This window comes from Dermacentor andersoni, chromosome 3 (assembly GCF_023375885.2).
Source record: "Dermacentor andersoni chromosome 3, qqDerAnde1_hic_scaffold, whole genome shotgun sequence".
NCBI lineage: Eukaryota > Metazoa > Arthropoda > Arachnida > Ixodida > Ixodidae > Dermacentor > Dermacentor andersoni.
This window is the reverse complement of record NC_092816.1, coordinates 36,131,069-36,150,115: the sequence shown is the minus strand read 5'-3', so window position 1 is coordinate 36,150,115 and position 19,047 is coordinate 36,131,069. Positions and strand designations below refer to the sequence as shown.

Below are 19,047 nucleotides of genomic sequence, written 5' to 3'. Positions count from 1 at the left end.
GTCTTCAGTAAAATGTCATTCTGAAGTACACGTTCGGACTGTCCAACTTAAGTAATAGTCCATAAAAAGAATGCCATCCGTGATAATAATGCGTACATGCATTCATCTTAACACAAACGAAACTTCCTTTTGCCGTCATATACGCTAACAGCGCACAAACTTCAAAATGCATACAGCTTTGTTTGTCGTCAGTTTCTCTTCGCCTAGCTGTTTCGGTGCTGTTGCCGTGTAAGCTAAAAACCGGCTATATTATACGCACATTTCTTAATATATTGTCTTAAAGACATGAAGAAGAGAGCGACAGTCCTATAACACCTGGCTAGAATTATTTCGGAGAGTACGGTCGGAATACTTCACCACTCCCTATAAAAGTTAAACTCGAAAAAATGCTCATCAGATCGATCATATCTTAATGGAGGTCCGCCACACAAACATCTCAAACTGTAATTAGCTATCTCTTTTTCTTTCTCTTTCATATCCTAAAAGAATTCGCTTGTGAAGCGTTTAGAATTTGAAACAGTATCTTGTGATCCGTATGCGGATCCGGCATCATCGACATGTATCTCCTATAGTGGGACACTGACTTGCCTTCTTGTGAAAGGAAGGGTGCGAGACGGAGTTGCTGAAAGATAAAATACATCGACTCGACTACATTAGACAAATTTATTTATACCTTGAGCGATATCCTGATATAATCTTTGATGTGAATAATTTGTGATCTGTGAATCGAATTTTCCCGAATCACTCACCTCCTTCGATTCTTTCGCAGGTGCGGTATAGTTCGCGGTATCTACAATCTGAGGCTTACAAAAAGATGAACAGCGCCAGTCGCCCCGTCGTGACTGAGTTTGGCACGAGGTGTTACCCGGACCCCTGCAAGAACATATTCTCAAGGTGAGACCTGTCAGCCGGGAGGTCTTTATCATTGTGAAAACTATCTTCAGACCCACACGTTTTCATTTATTTAATCTTGTATTACCTGTTTCCTTATCGTTTTGTTGTACAACAAAGAGAACTGAATGGAGTAGCCGAGGGGCTTCCAGCCCCAAACTCAACACAGCTACGGGTTTATTACAGAACATATCTGAAGCAGAGCGTCCTGCTCCTTCAATTTGTGTGTTTCGTGCATGCTACAGCAAGCTCTGGCAACAATTGAACATATGTATATGTGCGATGGGCATGAATCTCTTCACGAGTTTCCGCACGATTAGGCTTTACAGTGGGCTCAAGAAAGCGAGACGAAGCTAAATATGGCGCCACAAACCACGCAGGTTTTTCGCTGCCCTGGTCCCCAGCGACTTGACGGATAACAACTTCGGCAACGTGTACTCTCTAGGCGATGAGTTATTCTGCACTTCCGAGACGTGTTTTATGTGGAAGGTCGACCAAGACTCTTTAGAAGCCGTCCAGAGGGTGAGTGCAGCCAACTATTACTCAAATAAAAAATTCACGGGGCAGAAAAAGCTAGAAAAGACGCAAAAACGTCATCCCAAGACAACATTACTTTGAACTTCCGACGATGCCTTTCTGTGACGTCATGCATTTTAGCAGCGCTTTCTTATGACAGGTTGGTAGTTTGTCCAACAAACAAGGATCACATTGTATTCTGGAGGAACAAAAGAGTCAATCCAGCGAGCTCTGTGAGCCTTCTTGGGAACGAAAGCAGCCCAAACCGATGGAAAAAGCGACAAAAATTTTTCAGTACACAGGCCGGCAATGTAGTTGGAGGAAAAGTTAAAAGAAGAACTTTGCCTTTGTCTTTTCTGCAATGATAACTTACACTTCAGCGTAACGTAAATGAATATAGAGCCCTCACAGATTAATTACTACACCAGTGCAGACTCGTTTAGGGTTGTTTCTTATCCACATAATAGCTATGAGCTGGCCAGCAAGCTTATGACAACAGGTCTAATCTTAAAAACAACAATAAACAAAAAGAACACCATGTGGTAATAACTCTAGTGAGTATGGTTTGAATTTATCAACAAGTCGCTCCTATAAACTATCTCTCGCCGGGCCACGGAGCAGCACGTCATTTTTCTAATGTCCGGCATTCGTGCTGTAATGCTATAAGTGGGTTGAAAATGGTAGCCGCTTGAAGTTTGAATAAATATTGGACATCTCGCTGCTCCAGAAGCGTGCGTTCGTACCATGCCCCACGTACGCTGATAGGTTATACCGTGTTGCGCTTGGTTGCTGCTATATACTGCGCGAATGCCATTGTGTCCGCGGTACCATATCTGAGACGTGCATGTGCCACATGTGTTCATTTGCACGAGCGCAGTTCGACGTGAACAAGCTGGTATCGGTGAACCTCGCCAGCGCCCACCCCATAACCCAAGAGGACGGGACCAGCTACAACCTGGGCGCCAGCTTTATATCGGGCCTCAAGTACCACATCATAAAGATACCGCCACCAGGAAAAGGTAGAGAACTCGTCTCGCGCACACTTATTCAGTACGAACAATGCAATGCGAAGGGACCGAATTCTCGATAAATGAAAAATTGAGCTATCTTCATGAAACTTTTGTTACGTAAGCACCGTCCAGGGTTAGCCATCACCGGCGATCGTCTAGTGAGTCGTAACCAAGAGAAACTATCGCTATCATGAGGAGCAGGTGCCCGAATACCGGTCAGAGAGGAAACGCAGAAGGAGTTTCGTAAAAGCTGAAGATGCCGGCCCTGCTATAGCCTGGATTGCTAGGTGAAATGGGGCGTCTGAACTGACATAAGACGAGCACATAAACAGAAGCAGAAAGAAAAACTAGAACTAGACAAACAAGCCAAGTTCAGCTGACGCAGTAACATTACAGAACCATTGTGAATATAATCCCGGTTTGGACGACTATTTCACTAATCCCGACGTTGTAGTGGCTAACTGAAGATAAGGTTATTTTTGTGAATTTCAGGGTTTCGCCTCTATTTCCTTGTGGATCACCCTGTGGACATTGCCGTCTTCTGCTCTGGTAGAGGTGTCACGGTCGCATGGTTTAGAGAAAGAAAACTGGTGTAGCTGATGTTACACTTCAGATTAAGTGGAATAAGTGAAGTTGGGTCGGGCAGTTCATGTGCCTAATGTGTGGAGAATATAACCGGAGGTTCATTACGGTCACAAAATTGATGCTAAGCAAAGCGATACGTAATTAATGGTGGTAGGGAAATTATCTTTTATGGTGAGATTGCGAAAGTGGTTGACATAAGATGGAGAAAGCTGACACAAGACTGGAACAATTACACATCGCTGAGAGAAGCGTTGTTCCTGCTCTGGACATGACATGTATGTAGGGGTGCCGACAACGATGATGATGACGATGAAAATGACGGGCTCAGTAAAATTACAAAACGTGAACGTGGACTGTAGGGTGCAACTCGTACCGTAGTAGGTAAACATAAGTGAAAATATAGAGTATTCGTTGCAGTATTGTGCACTGTGTGGAAATCTTCGTAGTCAGCTATGCCGAGATACAGTTACGTTATATTACGGCGCAAAAGTGCGATGTTGGCGATTAAACGCCCTAATGAATACAAAAAGTGCTGTTGGCCGTACATCAAATGTACGGCCAACAGCAGTTCTACCACGAGCACTGGGCTTTAGCTGTAATTTGTTACTTATTCTAGCGGCTTACGATTTAGATTAACTCTAACGTAGTGCTAGAGGACTATAAATTTTAGAGCAGAGCGCACTGAATTGAAGTGAAAATTATATAAAAAGAAGCGTGCTGACATGCGTAGGCTGTTCGGGTCTGAAGCGGGCGTCGGTGGCGTACCAAATACCATCGAGCTGGAAGACGACGTTCAGCTACTACCACAGCTTCGGCATGACGCGCAACTACGTGGTATTCGTCGAGCAGCCGCTCCTGGTGAACGCCATGCGCCTGGTGGGATCGCGCATCAAGGGCTACTCCTTCAAAGACTGCCTCGACTGGGCGCCCAAGGAGAAGGTGAACACGGTTTATTCAATATCCTGAACTGCTCCGAGATGAAGCATTGCGTAAGGGAGATAAAGAAGGTTGAACATAATGAAAATGAGCGAAGCTGTAAACTCGTCCCATAAAATTAGTAGTACGAAATTGAACGTTATAAGAATAACTGGAAATAGAAGTCAGAAGTTGCTTATACGTCGTTAGGCGGAAACAGCCTGCGCAACAGAGACTAGTCGGTTTACTCAGTTAACTTTCACCTTTCCTTAATAATTATTGTCTTACTTTAGCCATTGAGTTTCTTCTTCGTGTTCGTTCTCCTGTGTAAAGCAGCAAGCTTGAGAGGGCAACCTCTCTTCCTTTTCCATTTTAAATTATTTCTGTCGTTCTTTTGACACCCCCCCCTCCCTCCCCCCACTTTCAACAAAGCGACAGTGGTTGCCTCCCACCATCGCAGTGTGCTACGAAGTTCGTTGCTGCAGACTTGCATGGTAACAAAGTGTCCACGAGATGTGAACTTGAAATACGCGCATCATCGACAGTGAACTGACATGAGCGCTATAAAGAGCAATAAATTTTGCCATTTGCAATCACAGCGTAATGCTCAGTGGTATATTAGCACGACCAAGTCTAAGTGCAGAGCAGATATGATTATTTCTATTGGAGAAACTAGGTGCTGTTTGTTTTTACGTGGGGCTGCTGCGCGAGCTGCTTATCGCAGAATTTTATTTACAAGCCACTGATAAAAGGGGTAGTGATATTCTAAATACTCTTGTATCGCGTCACACGCTTCTATGGAGGCTAGTTGTGTGGCATGACCAGAGCGAATCTATGAGCGCGTCAAACGTAAAGCAACAACGTCGCACCCCCGAAATAGCCGGAACTCAACGGACACGATGGGACAACAATGTGCGACTTCCTGTAAATTCAGTTTAAGGCATAGTGACAGCCGAGTGAGGTGTCATGGACGTTTTTTTTTTCTCCCTGTTCTTTTCTTGTCACCACTCTCCCTACTTTATACGTGGATCTCCATGACCTCTGTGCCCGACCTGTCTTGCATGGGACTGACATCTGTTCGTGGCCATCGACGCAACTAGACCAAATTTGTGGTGGTGGACAGATCATCGGGCGCCGTATTGAGGACGCGGTTCATCACGGACCCCCTGTTTTTCTTCCACGTGGTTAACACTTACGAAGACGACGGCCACATCGTGTTCGACATGATCGCCTACGAAGACGCCACCATATTGGACAGGTATGTGATCCCAGTCAGGGGTTTGACTCGAGAGGGAAGTAGTCTGAGTACGTGAACAGCTCCAATATCGCCGGAACCGATATTGCGCTGTAAGCAGCAGCCTTGGTGTGTGGTCGTGTTTGGTGTAAAGTGCGAAAGGTTTCGTGCACATTTGCGCCGGTAATGTTACGGAATGTAGTGTTCACGAGTATGAAACTACTTATTGCACTTTTGCACTTATGCCGCTACCAGGAATGTCAGTGGCTAATGCTTAAACAATTTTTATGGCAATTGCCAGCGCCTATCCGTCTAAACATAAGCTTTCGGGAAAGAAACTGCTACATTTAGGTGTCTATACTAAATTTATTGTGAGGCTTTATTTGTGATGCCCTGTCAGTTAAAAATCGTAAAGGCACAGCGAGAGTAATGTGAACTGAACGGCATAGAGGTTAATCAGAATAGTGTTCGCTCGACTGCTCTGCACTTGTAGCAGGAAAAAGTGCAGAAAAAGGAAGGCGGAAGGGAACGAAGATGTGCAAAGGAACTTTCTGCGGCAGTACAGGCCAGTAAATAAAGGGGAAGCAAGGACTCATGTTGCGTTTTCATCGCAACCCTTGGCCAATCCGCCCTCGTGGGTACGTATACCATATGTTAAGGGCAACAACACCACCATCACTAACAACAACAATGGCAACTACGACGACGACTACGACGACTACGACGACGACGACATCAACGACACACGTTGAGGCGCCTGACAACAAGCAGTCTTACTGTAGTGTTTTTTTTTAAATATTGTGTTTTTGGACAAGGCATACGACGTAGTACACACTCGTCATAGAAATGGGGCTTTTAAATCGGAGTTTGCCCTACATTTACTAGTATATTTCCTCAATTCGGTGACTGCGCATAATTCTGTTTGCCTCTTACAGGTATTACCTGGACAAGATTAGGAACTCCGCGGCCGAAGACTTCGATCCGGACTGCCAGGGTCATTTCCGGCGCTTTGTGATTCCCGTTTCTAAGGTGCGCAGTCGGCGGAATTAAACCTTTCTCGCTATAAACCAAGCGGTGCTCCAATTCTGACGGAAACAAAGCAGAAGAAAAAAAGCTCTTCTTGAATTTTTATCATTAGTCTAAACAGGCTTACAAGGCACTACAAAAGATGTGAGCTTTTGTGTAGCAGACTATTCGAGTTGGAGAAACTGCTGACCGTCGCGAAAAGAAAAGGGGCAGGCTGCTGATCGTGCACTTCGAAAGTATGAGAGAGAGAGGGGAAAAAAACGCGCGCTTCTTGCAACTTTTGTGAAAAATCACGAAAGAAAATTGAAGGAAGACTTGCTCGTCTTACCGTGTTCGAAATAAAGTGAAAATGAAATGAATTAAGTAAGCCTCATCCATTCAAAATAAACAGTGAGGCTTGAGATCATCACGATCAGTAACTGTGTTTCATTGTGAACTTGTATTTATTCAGTTCTCTCGGTTCTTCACAGTCGTAATTAGTTTTATGTTGTAAAAGGACTGCTTCTCCCTATGTTTTCGTTTGGGTGCGTTTGTACCCGACAATACATTTGACTCAGAAAATTGTTAGCTGATCTTAAGTGTGGTGAAACAGCGCCTCTAGACAGATTATGCAGTTTCGTCGTACGCGCAAGTTTTGCATAGTTGCGATGAACACACAGGGGAGCGTCCGACATTATTCAAGGCCGCCAATGACAGTTCAAGAGTATAGTTCTAGCCTTCGCCAGCTTGATTTCCCTATCACGCTTTTGCAAGCCTACCATAATCAAACCTGAAATCGCAAAGAAAAAGAAGGTATAAAAGAAAGAAAGAAAGAAAGAAAGAAAGAAAGAAAGAAAGAAAGAAAGAAAGAAAGGAAACGAGCCTGCTAAAAAAAGGCTGGTGTCCCCGAAAAGTTTGTGTTATTATGTGGCCTACTAAATCCCCCTCTACCCCTTCCCCTTACCTTCCCGGAACAAATGTTGCCCCCTTCCTACGGAAAAAAATTGCTTACTATGCACTGCCTAGACGGTTGCATGGTTAACGGCACAGAAGTCTAGAGATGTTTAAAACACGCACGTGCCAGTCTAGCGGTTACATGACCACGTGTTATCATTATTTATTGATTTCTCCCGTCTATAGGGCTCTGTTGTTGCGACAAATATATCGGTATCAAAATATTAAACAGCCAAGTCTCCCCCTTTTGTCACCGTTAATAGGAAAGTATATGCCTCGTTTTCACTTGGAAAATGATAAGAGATATATATAAACATACGTTGCTCTCCCCCTGGTCCTTTTCCACAACAAAACAACGCAGGTGAACAGCACGAAGGAGGGTAACCTTGTGAGCCTCAAGTACACCGAGGCTCGCGCCTACCGCCAGGACAACAGCACCCTCTGGCTCACCCACGAGGAGATGGGATGCAAAGGTACGTACATGGTCACGGTCTCCACGCCTGTGCAAAGGCCTTGCGTACCGTAATTTTTTCCAGCATACGACGCGAAATCTGCCCGCGGTAACGCAAGAATAACAAGTATGACACACGAGGGACAAGAAGAAAGAACGTTGCTTGTGCTTTACTTCTTTACATCCCGCTTGTTGCAGGCGACACGCACTATTTATATCAAGAAGGAAAGAAGTGCCATCCACACGACATTAACACGACGCTATAAAAAAAAAAAATGCGGATTTTAAACAGAAAGGAAGTTTCCCAGCTTTAGAAAAACCGTCCTGGTATGGGATTCAATCCCGGCACAAACACCATTCCAGGGCAGTCACTCTACCATCCGAGCTAAACAGGTGGATATACCAGAGTGTAGGGCCAGGCCTAATTGATCGAAAACTCAAATTGCAGGAACATTTAAGGCAATATATGCCAATATTTATGTGTGTTTAACTGAGAAGGCTGCACTTACGATACGCAATGTTTTAAGTAAATTGCTGTAAATATCAGAGCTGCATAGTCAACGACTGAACTACGGCCATCTTTATTCATATTCTACATATACGTAGAAGCAATCGCGAGTCTGCAATTGAATTAGAATAGTTTATGGAACACGTTCTGCTTGGACCTTTAGAGCATAGAGGAGAATTAAAAAAGACACTGCAGAGCTCTTCCATTCGGGAGAAAAGATTGCTACAAGCCGAAACACGAATAATAAACCATGTATTCTCGTGCTTGTATGCGGCTGATATCATCAGCCGCTCAGCAGTGAAGCTCAGTGAAAGTAGTTGAACAAACTTGCGAACGAGGAAGGGCAGGAATATACGGCGTGTCCCGCTGATATTAGCCAAGCTGCTCACGCAGAAGATGATGTGAAAAAACAAGGTGCAAGATACAAGTATAAGATCTACGTTGTTCGGTCGCCAGAGGTCTAACGACGGAGCGCCGTACGTGCCAAATTTGTACCTTGAAATGCGTTTTTTAAAACTACTTTCTTTTTGAACAGCTTGGCTAACTTTAGCTGGGACATCATATGTGCTGCGGCCAAATATTTAGGAACAACCTGTTGGGTCGCGAGGATTGGCAGACAGACCATTAACATACTTGCAGCTATGCGCTATCTTCTTCGTTCACAAGCTTACTGAATTTCTTGTACTGCGCAACAACGGTTGAGTGATTAATGGGGGAACGGATGAATGAGTGTACAAATAAATAAATAAATAAATAAATAAATAAATAAATAAATAAATAAATAAATAAATCAAGTCTATCGGCACGTGGGACCAACTGCATGCGTTCAACATCGCTAAAGAAAAATTTCCTACATCTTACAATCCACACGATTGCAGTGAAGAATATCCATCGTGCACTGAATTCTAAGATGAATGCACTGAAGCGTATTCTACCGATTTGCAGGGTACGACTTACCGACCATAAACCCGGAATACCAAGGCAAACCCTACCGCTACACATACGGCAGTGGAAACTTCGAACGGCTAGGCGAGTGCCGGAATGCGGTAAGCTCAACAAATCGATGCGCTCACTTCTCTGTTCGACAGAACCAGCTGTGTTTCGTTATATTCTGGCCACCGATCGGTTTGCAAAATAAAAATTGGTTCGATGCCGCCTCCGGCAGTGGCAAAATAACAACGTCCTCTCGTCATTTCCTTGAAAGATATATTGACACGTGTACTTATCTGGCGACCACGTTTCGCCACCTAACAAATGTAATCGCACAGCGCGGGACGCGCTTGCATGTATCCGAAGTTTCTGGAAAGTTATCGATGCTTCTACCCGGCTGTCTGTTGTCGCCGAACGTTGTGTTATCTGATTTCATCGTGTGACGCGAATGGTGTAGAACATTGTGGAAGGCGCGCGGGTCCGAACGATTAGTCTGGAACATTCGACGCCTGCTGTATAAAAGCCGACGCGCTTGCCTCGCTGATCAGATTTCCGACGATCGCCGACTGTGTTCGCTGCTTTCGTTGTGCTATAAGTGTAGCCTGTTTTGTGGGCACAGGTTCGCCCAATAAAATCTAGTTTTGCCTTTCACAGTATTGCTACTGTGTTCTTAACGTCACCACCACGTGACATCTGGTGGAGGTGCTAGTGCGTTCATGTACCGCACGCCCCCGCAAAGCCGCGATCCAAGCCCGAAGCCCGAGGACAAAACCAACATCGCCCAAGACCAGCGTGCTAGCCGCAGACTTCAAGGACTGCCCCCAGAGCACGGACTTCTACCTGAGTCGACAAAGAAGATCGTGGTCAAAACAACCCCAATGGCTGCCCCAGCGTCCCCCGTTATCCTACAACAACCTCGGGACCCACCAACCTTCCATGGAGCAGCGACTGAAGACCCGGAATCATGGCTGGAGACCTACGAACGCATCGCGACGTTCAACAACTGGGACTCCGACGACAAGCTGCGGCATGTCTACTTCGCTTTAGAAGACGCCGCCAGAACTTGGTTTGAGAACAGGGAATCGACCTTGACAACGTGGGACCTGTTCCGTAGCGGCTTCCTGCGCACCTTTACAAGCGTCGTGCGCAAGGAAAGGGCTGAAGCTATGCTGGACGCCCGAGTGCAGCTACCAAACGAGAACGTTACCATCTTTACGGAAGAAATGAGCCGCCTATTCCGCCACGCCGACCCGGAAATGTCCGAGGAAAAGAAAGTCCGGCTACTGATGCGTGGTGTAAAGGAGGAACTTTTCGCCGGTATGGTACGAAGCCCACCGAAGACCGTCGACGAGTTTCTTCGCGAGGCCACTAGCATCGAGAAGACACTCGAGATGCGCAACCGGCAATTCGACCGCCGCACCAACTCTACAAACTATGCCGGCGTTCAATCGCTGGCCTCCGACGACCTGCGCGAGGCTATCAGGGCAGTCGTACGAGAGGAGCTCCAGAAGATCTTCCCGTCGTCACAACCTCAAGTGGCCTCGATCGCTGACATCGTCAAAGATGAGGTTCAGCGGTCGCTTGGGGTTCCGGAGGTGCAACCTCAATTACCGCAACCCCAGCCAGAAGCGATGACCTACGCCGCCGTCGCACGCCGTCAAGGTCCTCCTCCGCGACCGCGACAGCGCCCTGTAACGCCGCAATTCCGTCAACCACCCCCGCCGCCAGCACGCCCACCCGTCGCCCAGCGCAGCTACCCGAGGAAGACAGACGTATGGCGCGCTCCTGACCACCGCCCGCTGTGCTACCACTGCGGAGAAGCGGGTCACGTCTACCGACGATGTCCATACCGGGAGATGGGACTGCGAGGTTTCGCCGTCAACGCTCCGCGCCCGCAGCAAGGTGAACGCCCTCGCGATATCTCTGACTACCTCGCGGCTACTCAGTGGAGCTCTCGACGACCGTCGCGTTCGCCATCACCAGGCCGCTACCTGTCGCCGCAGCGCCGACCATTCACTGGCCCAGCCCGGGGCCGGTCAGCAAGCCCATATCCGGAAAACTAAAAGCAGCAACCGATGGAGGTGCGGTTGCTGTCCGTCGAACTGACGAAGACCCTCCGCCGCCGACGAAGACGCCGAAGAAACTACCTCGACAACATAACGACACGCCGCCGTCCCGACGAAGTCTGGAAAGAAAGAATGCGACGACGAAAGACGACCTGACGACGTCACATACCAGCCACAGGTCAACGCGACGCAGCCGTGATCCGACGCCAAGACCTAACTGCAACGCCAGACAAAGAACCACCGACCTCGAGGTGCTTCTGGACGGCCACGCAGTTACCGCCTTAGTGGACACAGGGGCTGATTACTCCTGTAATGAGTGGACACATCGCCGCCCAGTTGAAGAAAGTTAAGACCGCATGGGAAGGCCCTCAAATTCGGACCGCTGGAGGACACCTCATCACGCCGACTGGAATCTGCACGGCAAGAATAACCATTCATGACCGGACTTATCCTACCACCTTCGTTATCCTGCAACAGTGTTCACGAGACGTCATTCTCGGCATGGACTTCCTGAACCAACACGGCGCAATCATCGACCTGAAGTCGCAGTCAGTAACGCTGTCGGAAGATCAAGCGATACCGTCGGAGAGCCCTCGTAGTCACCACGCCTTGAGTGTGCTCGAAGATCAAGTGAGCATCCCGCCTCGCTGCAGCATCGTTATTTCGGTCGGCACCGAAACACCCGCTGACGTAGAAGGCGTCATCGAAGGCGACCAACATCTACTGCTCGACCGTGAAATTTGCGTCGCAAGAGGGATCGCTCGACTCCATGGAGGAAACACGAAAGTGTTGCTGACAAACTTCAGCAAGGAGTTCAAGCACATCAACAAGGGCACGACGATCGCATACATCGAGGAAATTCAGGAAACCAGCGATGCCTTTGTCCTCTCGGATTCTGTTGCATCTACCCCGACGACCGTAGTTCCCGAGCCAGACTTCAACATAAATCCAAGTCTCCCTGTGATTAAGCAGCAACAGCTCAGAAGTCTGCTTCGACGATACAAAGACTGCTTTTCGACGTCATCGAGGATTCGACAAACACCAGTCGCAAAGCATCGCATAATAACCGAAGAGTGCGCTCGACCACTACGCCAGAGCCCTTACCGAGTTTCGACGCGAGAACGCGAAGCTATAAGACAACAAGTCGACGAAATGCTGCGCGACGACATCATCCAGCCGTCGAAAAGCCCGTGGGCCTCTCCTGTAGTCCTGGTAAAGAAAAAGGACGGAACCCTACGCTTCTGCGTCGATTATCGTCGACTGAACAAGATCACGAAGAAGGATGTGTACCCCCTTCCACGGATAGACGACGCATTGGATCGGCTCTGCAACGCTAAATACTTCTCGTCGATAGACCTCAAGTCTGGCTACTGGCAAATAGAAGTCGACGAGAGAGATCGCGAAAAGACTGCCTTCATCACGCCAGACGGCCTCTACGAGTTCAAGGTCATCCGACGTATTGGCGCTCTGGATTATGAGGTCGTGCCAGACGGCATTTCGCATTCACAGCGGCGCCGCGCACGATCTGAAGTGGTCCACGTGGTGCGCCTTAAACCCTTTTACGGACGCTGACGAACTTCGTCATTTTTGTTCTTTTCTTTGCTACGAGTGCTTTTGTTTATTAACTTCGTTTGTTTGCAGCATCGGGTCGATGCTTTTTAAGAGGGGGGTATTGACACGTGTACTTATCTGGCGACCACGTTTCGCCACCTAACAAATGTAATCGCACAGCGCGGGACGCGCTTGCATGTATCCGAAGTTTCTGGAAAGTTATCGATGCTTCTACCCGGCTGTCTGTTGTCGCCGAACGTTGTGTTATCTGATTTCATCGTGTGACGCGAATGGTGTAGAACATTGTGGAAGGCGCGCGGGTCCGAACGATTAGTCTGGAACATTCGACGCCTGCTGTATAAAAGCCGACGCGCTTGCCTCGCTGATCAGATTTCCGACGATCGCCGACTGTGTTCGCTGCTTTCGTTGTGCTATAAGTGTAGCCTGTTTTGTGGGCACAGGTTCGCCCAATAAAATGTAGTTTTGCCTTTCACAGTATTGCTACTGTGTTCTTAACGTCACCACCACGTGACAATATTTTTTTTTCTTTTTCGTCTCAACTCGCGCAACGTCGCTGAAGTTAAATAAATTCAACGTTTGTAATTACACCAGGGCACATTGCAGCTGATAGATTCCTACAACGAGGCACAATTGCTCGAAACATAGCCGCCGCGGTAGCTCACTGGCTTTGGCGTTCTGCTATTCAGCAAACGGTCGTGGGTTCGATTACTGTTCGCGGTAGCCAAATTTCGATAGCGGCAAAACGACAACGCTCGCGACCATCTAGATTTAGATGCGCGTTAAAGAAACCTAGTCCGCCGAAATTCCGAGCTCCCCAATCCTATCCCATAACCTACCGTGCTGTATCAGAAGTTGACTCCCAGAATTTTTTATTGTCCCCCTAATCTTTCTCTTATTAAGGCGAAGCTTTATTTGCAACTCCTACCGGAATTTGGTGACCGTGGCTGCTAGGGCAATCTAGTCGAGTAACTCAAACAGGGAGGAAAAAGAAAAGAATGACGTGACCGGTGGTAGGATCGAACCTCGGTCTTCCAGAAAGGCAGCCTTATTCTGCTAACATTAGGCTGCAGTGGCACGCATACTTTTCTCGTACCAACGTCAAATAGCTCGTTGAGACAATAAGTGTTTGTGTCACGTCGCATATCACGCGCAAGGGCACGTGTGTCAGCTCCAGTCTCCATTAGGCCTCGGACGCAGGAAGGAAACAGGCGAAGAGCAGTCATCCTTACTACTGCCGTTCGCCGTAATACTTCTTACTGTGTATACTTCTCACTTCTCTCTCCTCGACAAACATTGAACATCGACATCGTTATCATGACATCACTGCGTCATCGTATCGCAGGGTGCATTCGCATCAACGGCTGTCTGCATTAGTGCAAAGCGCGGGAATGGTGCAAAGCATGAACATAAACATTGCGCGACATTGAGATCGGGACATGTGCTGCACGTGCATAAGCACAAACATTGCAAGAGAGTACATGTCGCGTAGGTTGTGTATATAAAGACTGCCTAACGCATCCCAGTATGTATCCGTTAATTAAACGCTTGATATAAGCTTCGCTTCAAATAGATTGCAACAGAGTGGTGGTCTTGGTCGTGTTGCCTATAGCGGGCTAGCCTGGCATGCTTGGCAGGCCAACATATGCACCGGATCGCATAATTATTTGCTCACAAAGGCACATATAAATAGCACTCATATACACACGGAAACAGAAGCAGGCTAGCAATTGTGTCCTTCCCAAAACATGAAAGGTTTAAAAATTCAGTACTGCAATGGCAGCTCCTGTAGCAACCAGCAAAGGCAAAAGAACGCGGAAATGCTGACTCCCGAAGATACAATAGTTCCCAATAGTGGTCAGTAGACGCGAAAATGTTCGGCGGTTAAACCTATCTCGCGATGTGCAACGCCTCATCGACAAAATCATAATGTTAGAACTGATAGGTTGTTGTATTCCCTACTCCAGCGCATTAAACTCGGAGCCTATATTGTTTGTGTTTTCCCGGACGTACTTCTTCTTACGTACCACCTTTTATCGGCTGTCTGAACGATACCTATACAGATCTGCAAGCTTGACATCGAGAGGCGGGAAATGCAACTCTGGCGAGAGTCGGATACGCAGTTCCCCAGCGAAGCCGTCTTCATCGCGAACCCGGAAGGAGTGGATGAAGATGACGGTAAGCACGTTTTGTGTCCATCACATGAGCAGCGTTACATCATCAGAACCTACAGTGCCAAAATACTCCTAGCAAATGGCGTGCGCTCTCTGCGGGCTTACAGATAATTTTACGTAGGTTGCAGTGGGCGACTTGTTCGAATTAAGCAAAAAATAAAACAGAAAGGAAACTGAATCCGGCGAATATCAATCTTTTTAACAAGGAGGTAAAAAAAAAAAAATTGGTTCAGTGTGTGCTCTTCCAAAAAACCTTGTGTGTCATTTTTAGCGCGAAAGCTCTTCTACGCCATGTCTCGCAAGGTCATTCATCGTGTCGCAATGACCTTGAGCCGCCGGAGCGCAGGTGTGGCAGGTGCACGTGACGTCGCAGGTGCGGCGCAAAGCTGCGGCGCGTGACCAAGTCGCAGCTGCGCAGAGGCGGCGCAGCTGCGCTCGCTCGGAGTTTAGCCGCTGTGGTACCACGTAACTAGGGCGAGGGTTTAACGGCTGCTTCGCCGGCGCTTGCTCACTCAGTCTCGCCATGTATGGTGCGCCGGCTGGGCCGGTTCGTGCGTGCGCTTCAGCGCAAGCGACAGGCTGAATCCAATCATTCAGTAGATATATCTAGACGGCAAGCCAGGAAATCTCAAGCGAAGGCAAAGTTGCCTGCTGACACACAAGAGCAAAGGGAGGCCAGGTTAGCACGTTATAGTAGAGGCTTACCAAACGCTGAAGCGTGCCAAGATTGAAGCTACTGCAACCGCTGCCGTCGTTCAGCAACACGAACAACAAGTTGACGAAGCCCTGGGTACAAGCAACAGCACCCACAACGAACGTTTCACGAACCACCCCCTTCGGCTGGCGACCAGCTCGACTGCGATGGTTAGGCTTCACTGCGACATCGCGGACAACCCATTCGGCAGCGTGCGTAACGTCTGGGAAAGACTGTGGCCTAACTTTAATGAAAGACTGCGCATAGTCATTAGAAAACCAAGCCAAACAAACCTTTCGCTTGTGATAACTAGGTTTACAAGAGTTATACCTCAGCCAATTTGTTTTGTTGCTAACAGTATAGAAAACTATTTTTGATGATTAACTCCCGAGCTTTTTATATTTTTTTATGTTTATATTTCGTATATTTCGTGTCGACGATATTCGTTTGATTCACCTTTCACAAGTGAGCGAATAAATGTATGCATGTGCGCATGTGTCCATGATTGACGTGTTTGCCACTGCTTACATTGATTAGAAATAGGTAAAGAAGGACGCAGACTCTGTAGCCTCGAGTAAATGGCTGTGCTAAGCAGCTCGATTGCAATGTGCCCTTTCGCGTGACCAAGAAACTTCACTCATACATGCAGGATGAGCGCTTACTTAGCGTCACCGCGCGCTGCTCAGTAAATATTGTCTCCTTGTGCCCCTGTAAGCGAACCATTTAGTCCTAAGTGGCAGTTTGAGGTATCGCTGACATGGTTAAAATTTCAGTTCTCTGCTCCGTCAGATGCGTGAGTCAGGAAAAATACCACTAAATATATTCACGCCCTTAACAACGGAACATCCATTATACGTCGCGACGGCTGCTAAAGGAAACAAAAATCTACAGAGACCATCGGCGGACGGTTGTCCATGTCACGTGATAGATAGTTGGTGTAAAGCTGGTGAGATGTCTAGTTGTGTGTGATGCGTGTGTGTTTGTGTGTGTGTGTGTAACTAGCTACAGGACGACGGTGGTGACGACGTAAGGAAGACGTCGTCCAGACTAAGACGACATCATGACGATGGAATGGAGCCAAAGCAGCGAACGAAGGCGCTGCGATGATGGTGTGAATACGACATCGCGACGACCCTGGAATGATAACGACTGCAAAGGGTGACGACGACCGTATGATGGCGGTGGCATGACGAAGACGGCCTAGCGACAGCAGAATGACGAGTGCGTGACAGAGGGGGAGGCTGCGCAACGATGATGGCATAACGAAGATGGAATAACGACGGCGGAAATGGCGGTGAGACGACGACCGTACGATGACGGCATCATGACGAATATGGCGTGTATTCAACGGGGTGACACTACCATTATGATGATGATGGAGCGGTTACGATGGTTTCACAGTGACCGTGTGACGACGACGGAATGAAGACAACGGTATGTCTCCGATTGTTTGACAGAGCAGCATGATGAAGATGGCAGAATGATTACTACAGAGACACGGTGACGCAGGCGGCTCGAAGACAACGGCTTGACGACCATCGAATGACGAGAACAGAGATGACGCCGGCTCCAACTTGATGGTTTAACAAAAATGGCAAGACGGCAACAGAATGACGACAACGACAATGACGGCACGACAAAGACTGCCTGGTAATGGCGTCATGACGAAGAAGGCAAAACTGCTAACACCTGCTTAACGCAGTAGAGGGCGCATGTATAGCGGGACACGAGTATATTGCAGGACAGTGGCGGTTGCTCGATTGGACCACTCGATGCCTTGCCGCGATCTCCTCCTACTCTTGTATGCGAGAAGGCTCGCGCTGTAAGGAGCGATACTAGGCCTGATCAGCATTTTCATCCCACGTACCTATCTATATATGTACATGCAAATGTAGGACAGGCTCCAACGGTAACTGTCCCACGGGTCTTCTAAGAACGCTTCCAATTGCGAGTTCCTCCTCTGTCTGGTTCTTTGACTAATCCTTGTCTTTCGCTTTTTTTTTCTTTCACCCGCTTCTCTTCCCCATAACCCGCCCCGCAGGCGTCCTTCTGTCGGTCGTGAACGACACAGACTACAGCAAGCCGGACTTCCTCTTGGTGCTGGATGCCAAGACGCTGACTGAACTTGCGCGGGCCCAAGTGCCCCCTCACGTGCGCGCCTGTACCTCGATCCACGGTTGCTTCGTCAGGAGCTGAGGGGGCCTACGCAGCCTCTCTCCTCGTGGAGCACCACACGAACCGCCTTTGTATTCGCGCAGCCCTGGTCCAATCCATTGCATGTACGCGTCTTTCATTTCGGTGCGGTGCAAAGTATCGTTCGGTGCCGCCAAGTGAGGTCGCTTTTTAGTGGTGAGCTTCCGCCTGTCTGACAAACGTGTCACAGCTCACGGAATGCCGGAACACCGGGGATGCCGACGGCAGCAGCAGCAGCGCCGGCAGCGCCGTCTCGTGAGGCTTTCTTCAACCACAACGCGCTAGAAAGAAACGTGTCTGGGCTTATTTATATATTTAATTTTTTTGGCAGGACGTGATTTTATAGAAAATGTTAGCGCCTTTACTCAGCACAGGTAACTCATCGGCGTATGACAAGCAAAATGAAGTCACGAAAAGCACCGCTAAACACAGAACGAATGCAGCAAAATAGCACGTTTACTTCCCAAAATCTGCACACGCGTCCAGGAAGCCACGGAAGATAGTACAAATTCTCATACAAATATACATCTGAATATTAAACATGTATCGTTACACAAATAATTAAATGTACTTGAAGCTTTACGAGAAAACGTACAGAAATTCAGTTATTCGTTGCGTCATTGCTCTCGCAGAAGCAAGTAAAACAAAAATACTCTAGATTCCCATCAACGGCTAGTGTCTGTTGCTGCGTGTACACCTTTGCAGTAGTTGCAGTTACAGATCTGTGGGCTCTAATTAACCTAAGCGTCGCAAGATGTCACCACCAGCGCTGCAGCACACGTCTGCCGTGCCTCGAGTTCCAGTTGCATTTCGTCAACTGTGACACGTCGACGGACAGGTTTTAAAACTTTGTGTACTTTGTGTAGTGAGTCGCCGTCAAGGTACGACGTGTGTGAGGTGAACCGTCGTCGATCTCATGTTTTGTGACCGTTGTGAAGAGACTTGTCGCTTACCGATCCGCGTAGATGAATGACAGAGATGTAAGTGTTGTGAAGTCAAGTTCAAACAAAAATGCAGGTGTGTGTGTGTATACCTTGCCGTCGTGTCACAGCCATTTGCCTAACTGTTACCTACTTCTCGTTATTTTTTTTTTGCAGGAGTCTCGCTAGCATAGCTTTCAGCTTTCAAAAGAAACTGTGGTCATTTCGGCGAGCAAGCGCGCAGATTTCTTGGTACAGTCATTGTTGAATGTTTCCCTTCGATAACATTAAATTTAAGGTATATTCTTGCTTTCTCGTTCATTTTAGGAAGCATACGATCCTTGGAATCCAGAAACAGATCTCGTGTTCACAGTTGTGTAGCTAAAACATATAAATAGCACTACAAATTAGCAGAGCACACCAAAAGCTCAG

General features: G+C 47.7%; 1 protein-coding gene across 1 annotated transcript in view; it reads left to right on the top strand.

Annotated features, from left to right (window-relative positions):
• The window catches only part of LOC126517761 (carotenoid-cleaving dioxygenase, mitochondrial-like), a 105,785-nt gene extending 87,073 nt beyond the window's left edge, over positions 1-18,712 (top strand). The window contains exons 4-13 of the mRNA XM_055064728.1: positions 770-894; positions 1,272-1,413; positions 2,285-2,426; positions 3,733-3,941; positions 5,018-5,175; positions 6,087-6,180; positions 7,472-7,583; positions 9,015-9,115; positions 14,698-14,812; positions 17,544-18,712. Coding sequence (XP_054920703.1) covers positions 770-894; positions 1,272-1,413; positions 2,285-2,426; positions 3,733-3,941; positions 5,018-5,175; positions 6,087-6,180; positions 7,472-7,583; positions 9,015-9,115; positions 14,698-14,812; positions 17,544-17,698 — 1,353 coding nt within the window. The 3' untranslated portion in view covers positions 17,699-18,712. The remainder of the gene's footprint in view (positions 1-769; positions 895-1,271; positions 1,414-2,284; positions 2,427-3,732; positions 3,942-5,017; positions 5,176-6,086; positions 6,181-7,471; positions 7,584-9,014; positions 9,116-14,697; positions 14,813-17,543) is intronic.
• Positions 18,713-19,047: the final 335 nt, after the last annotated feature.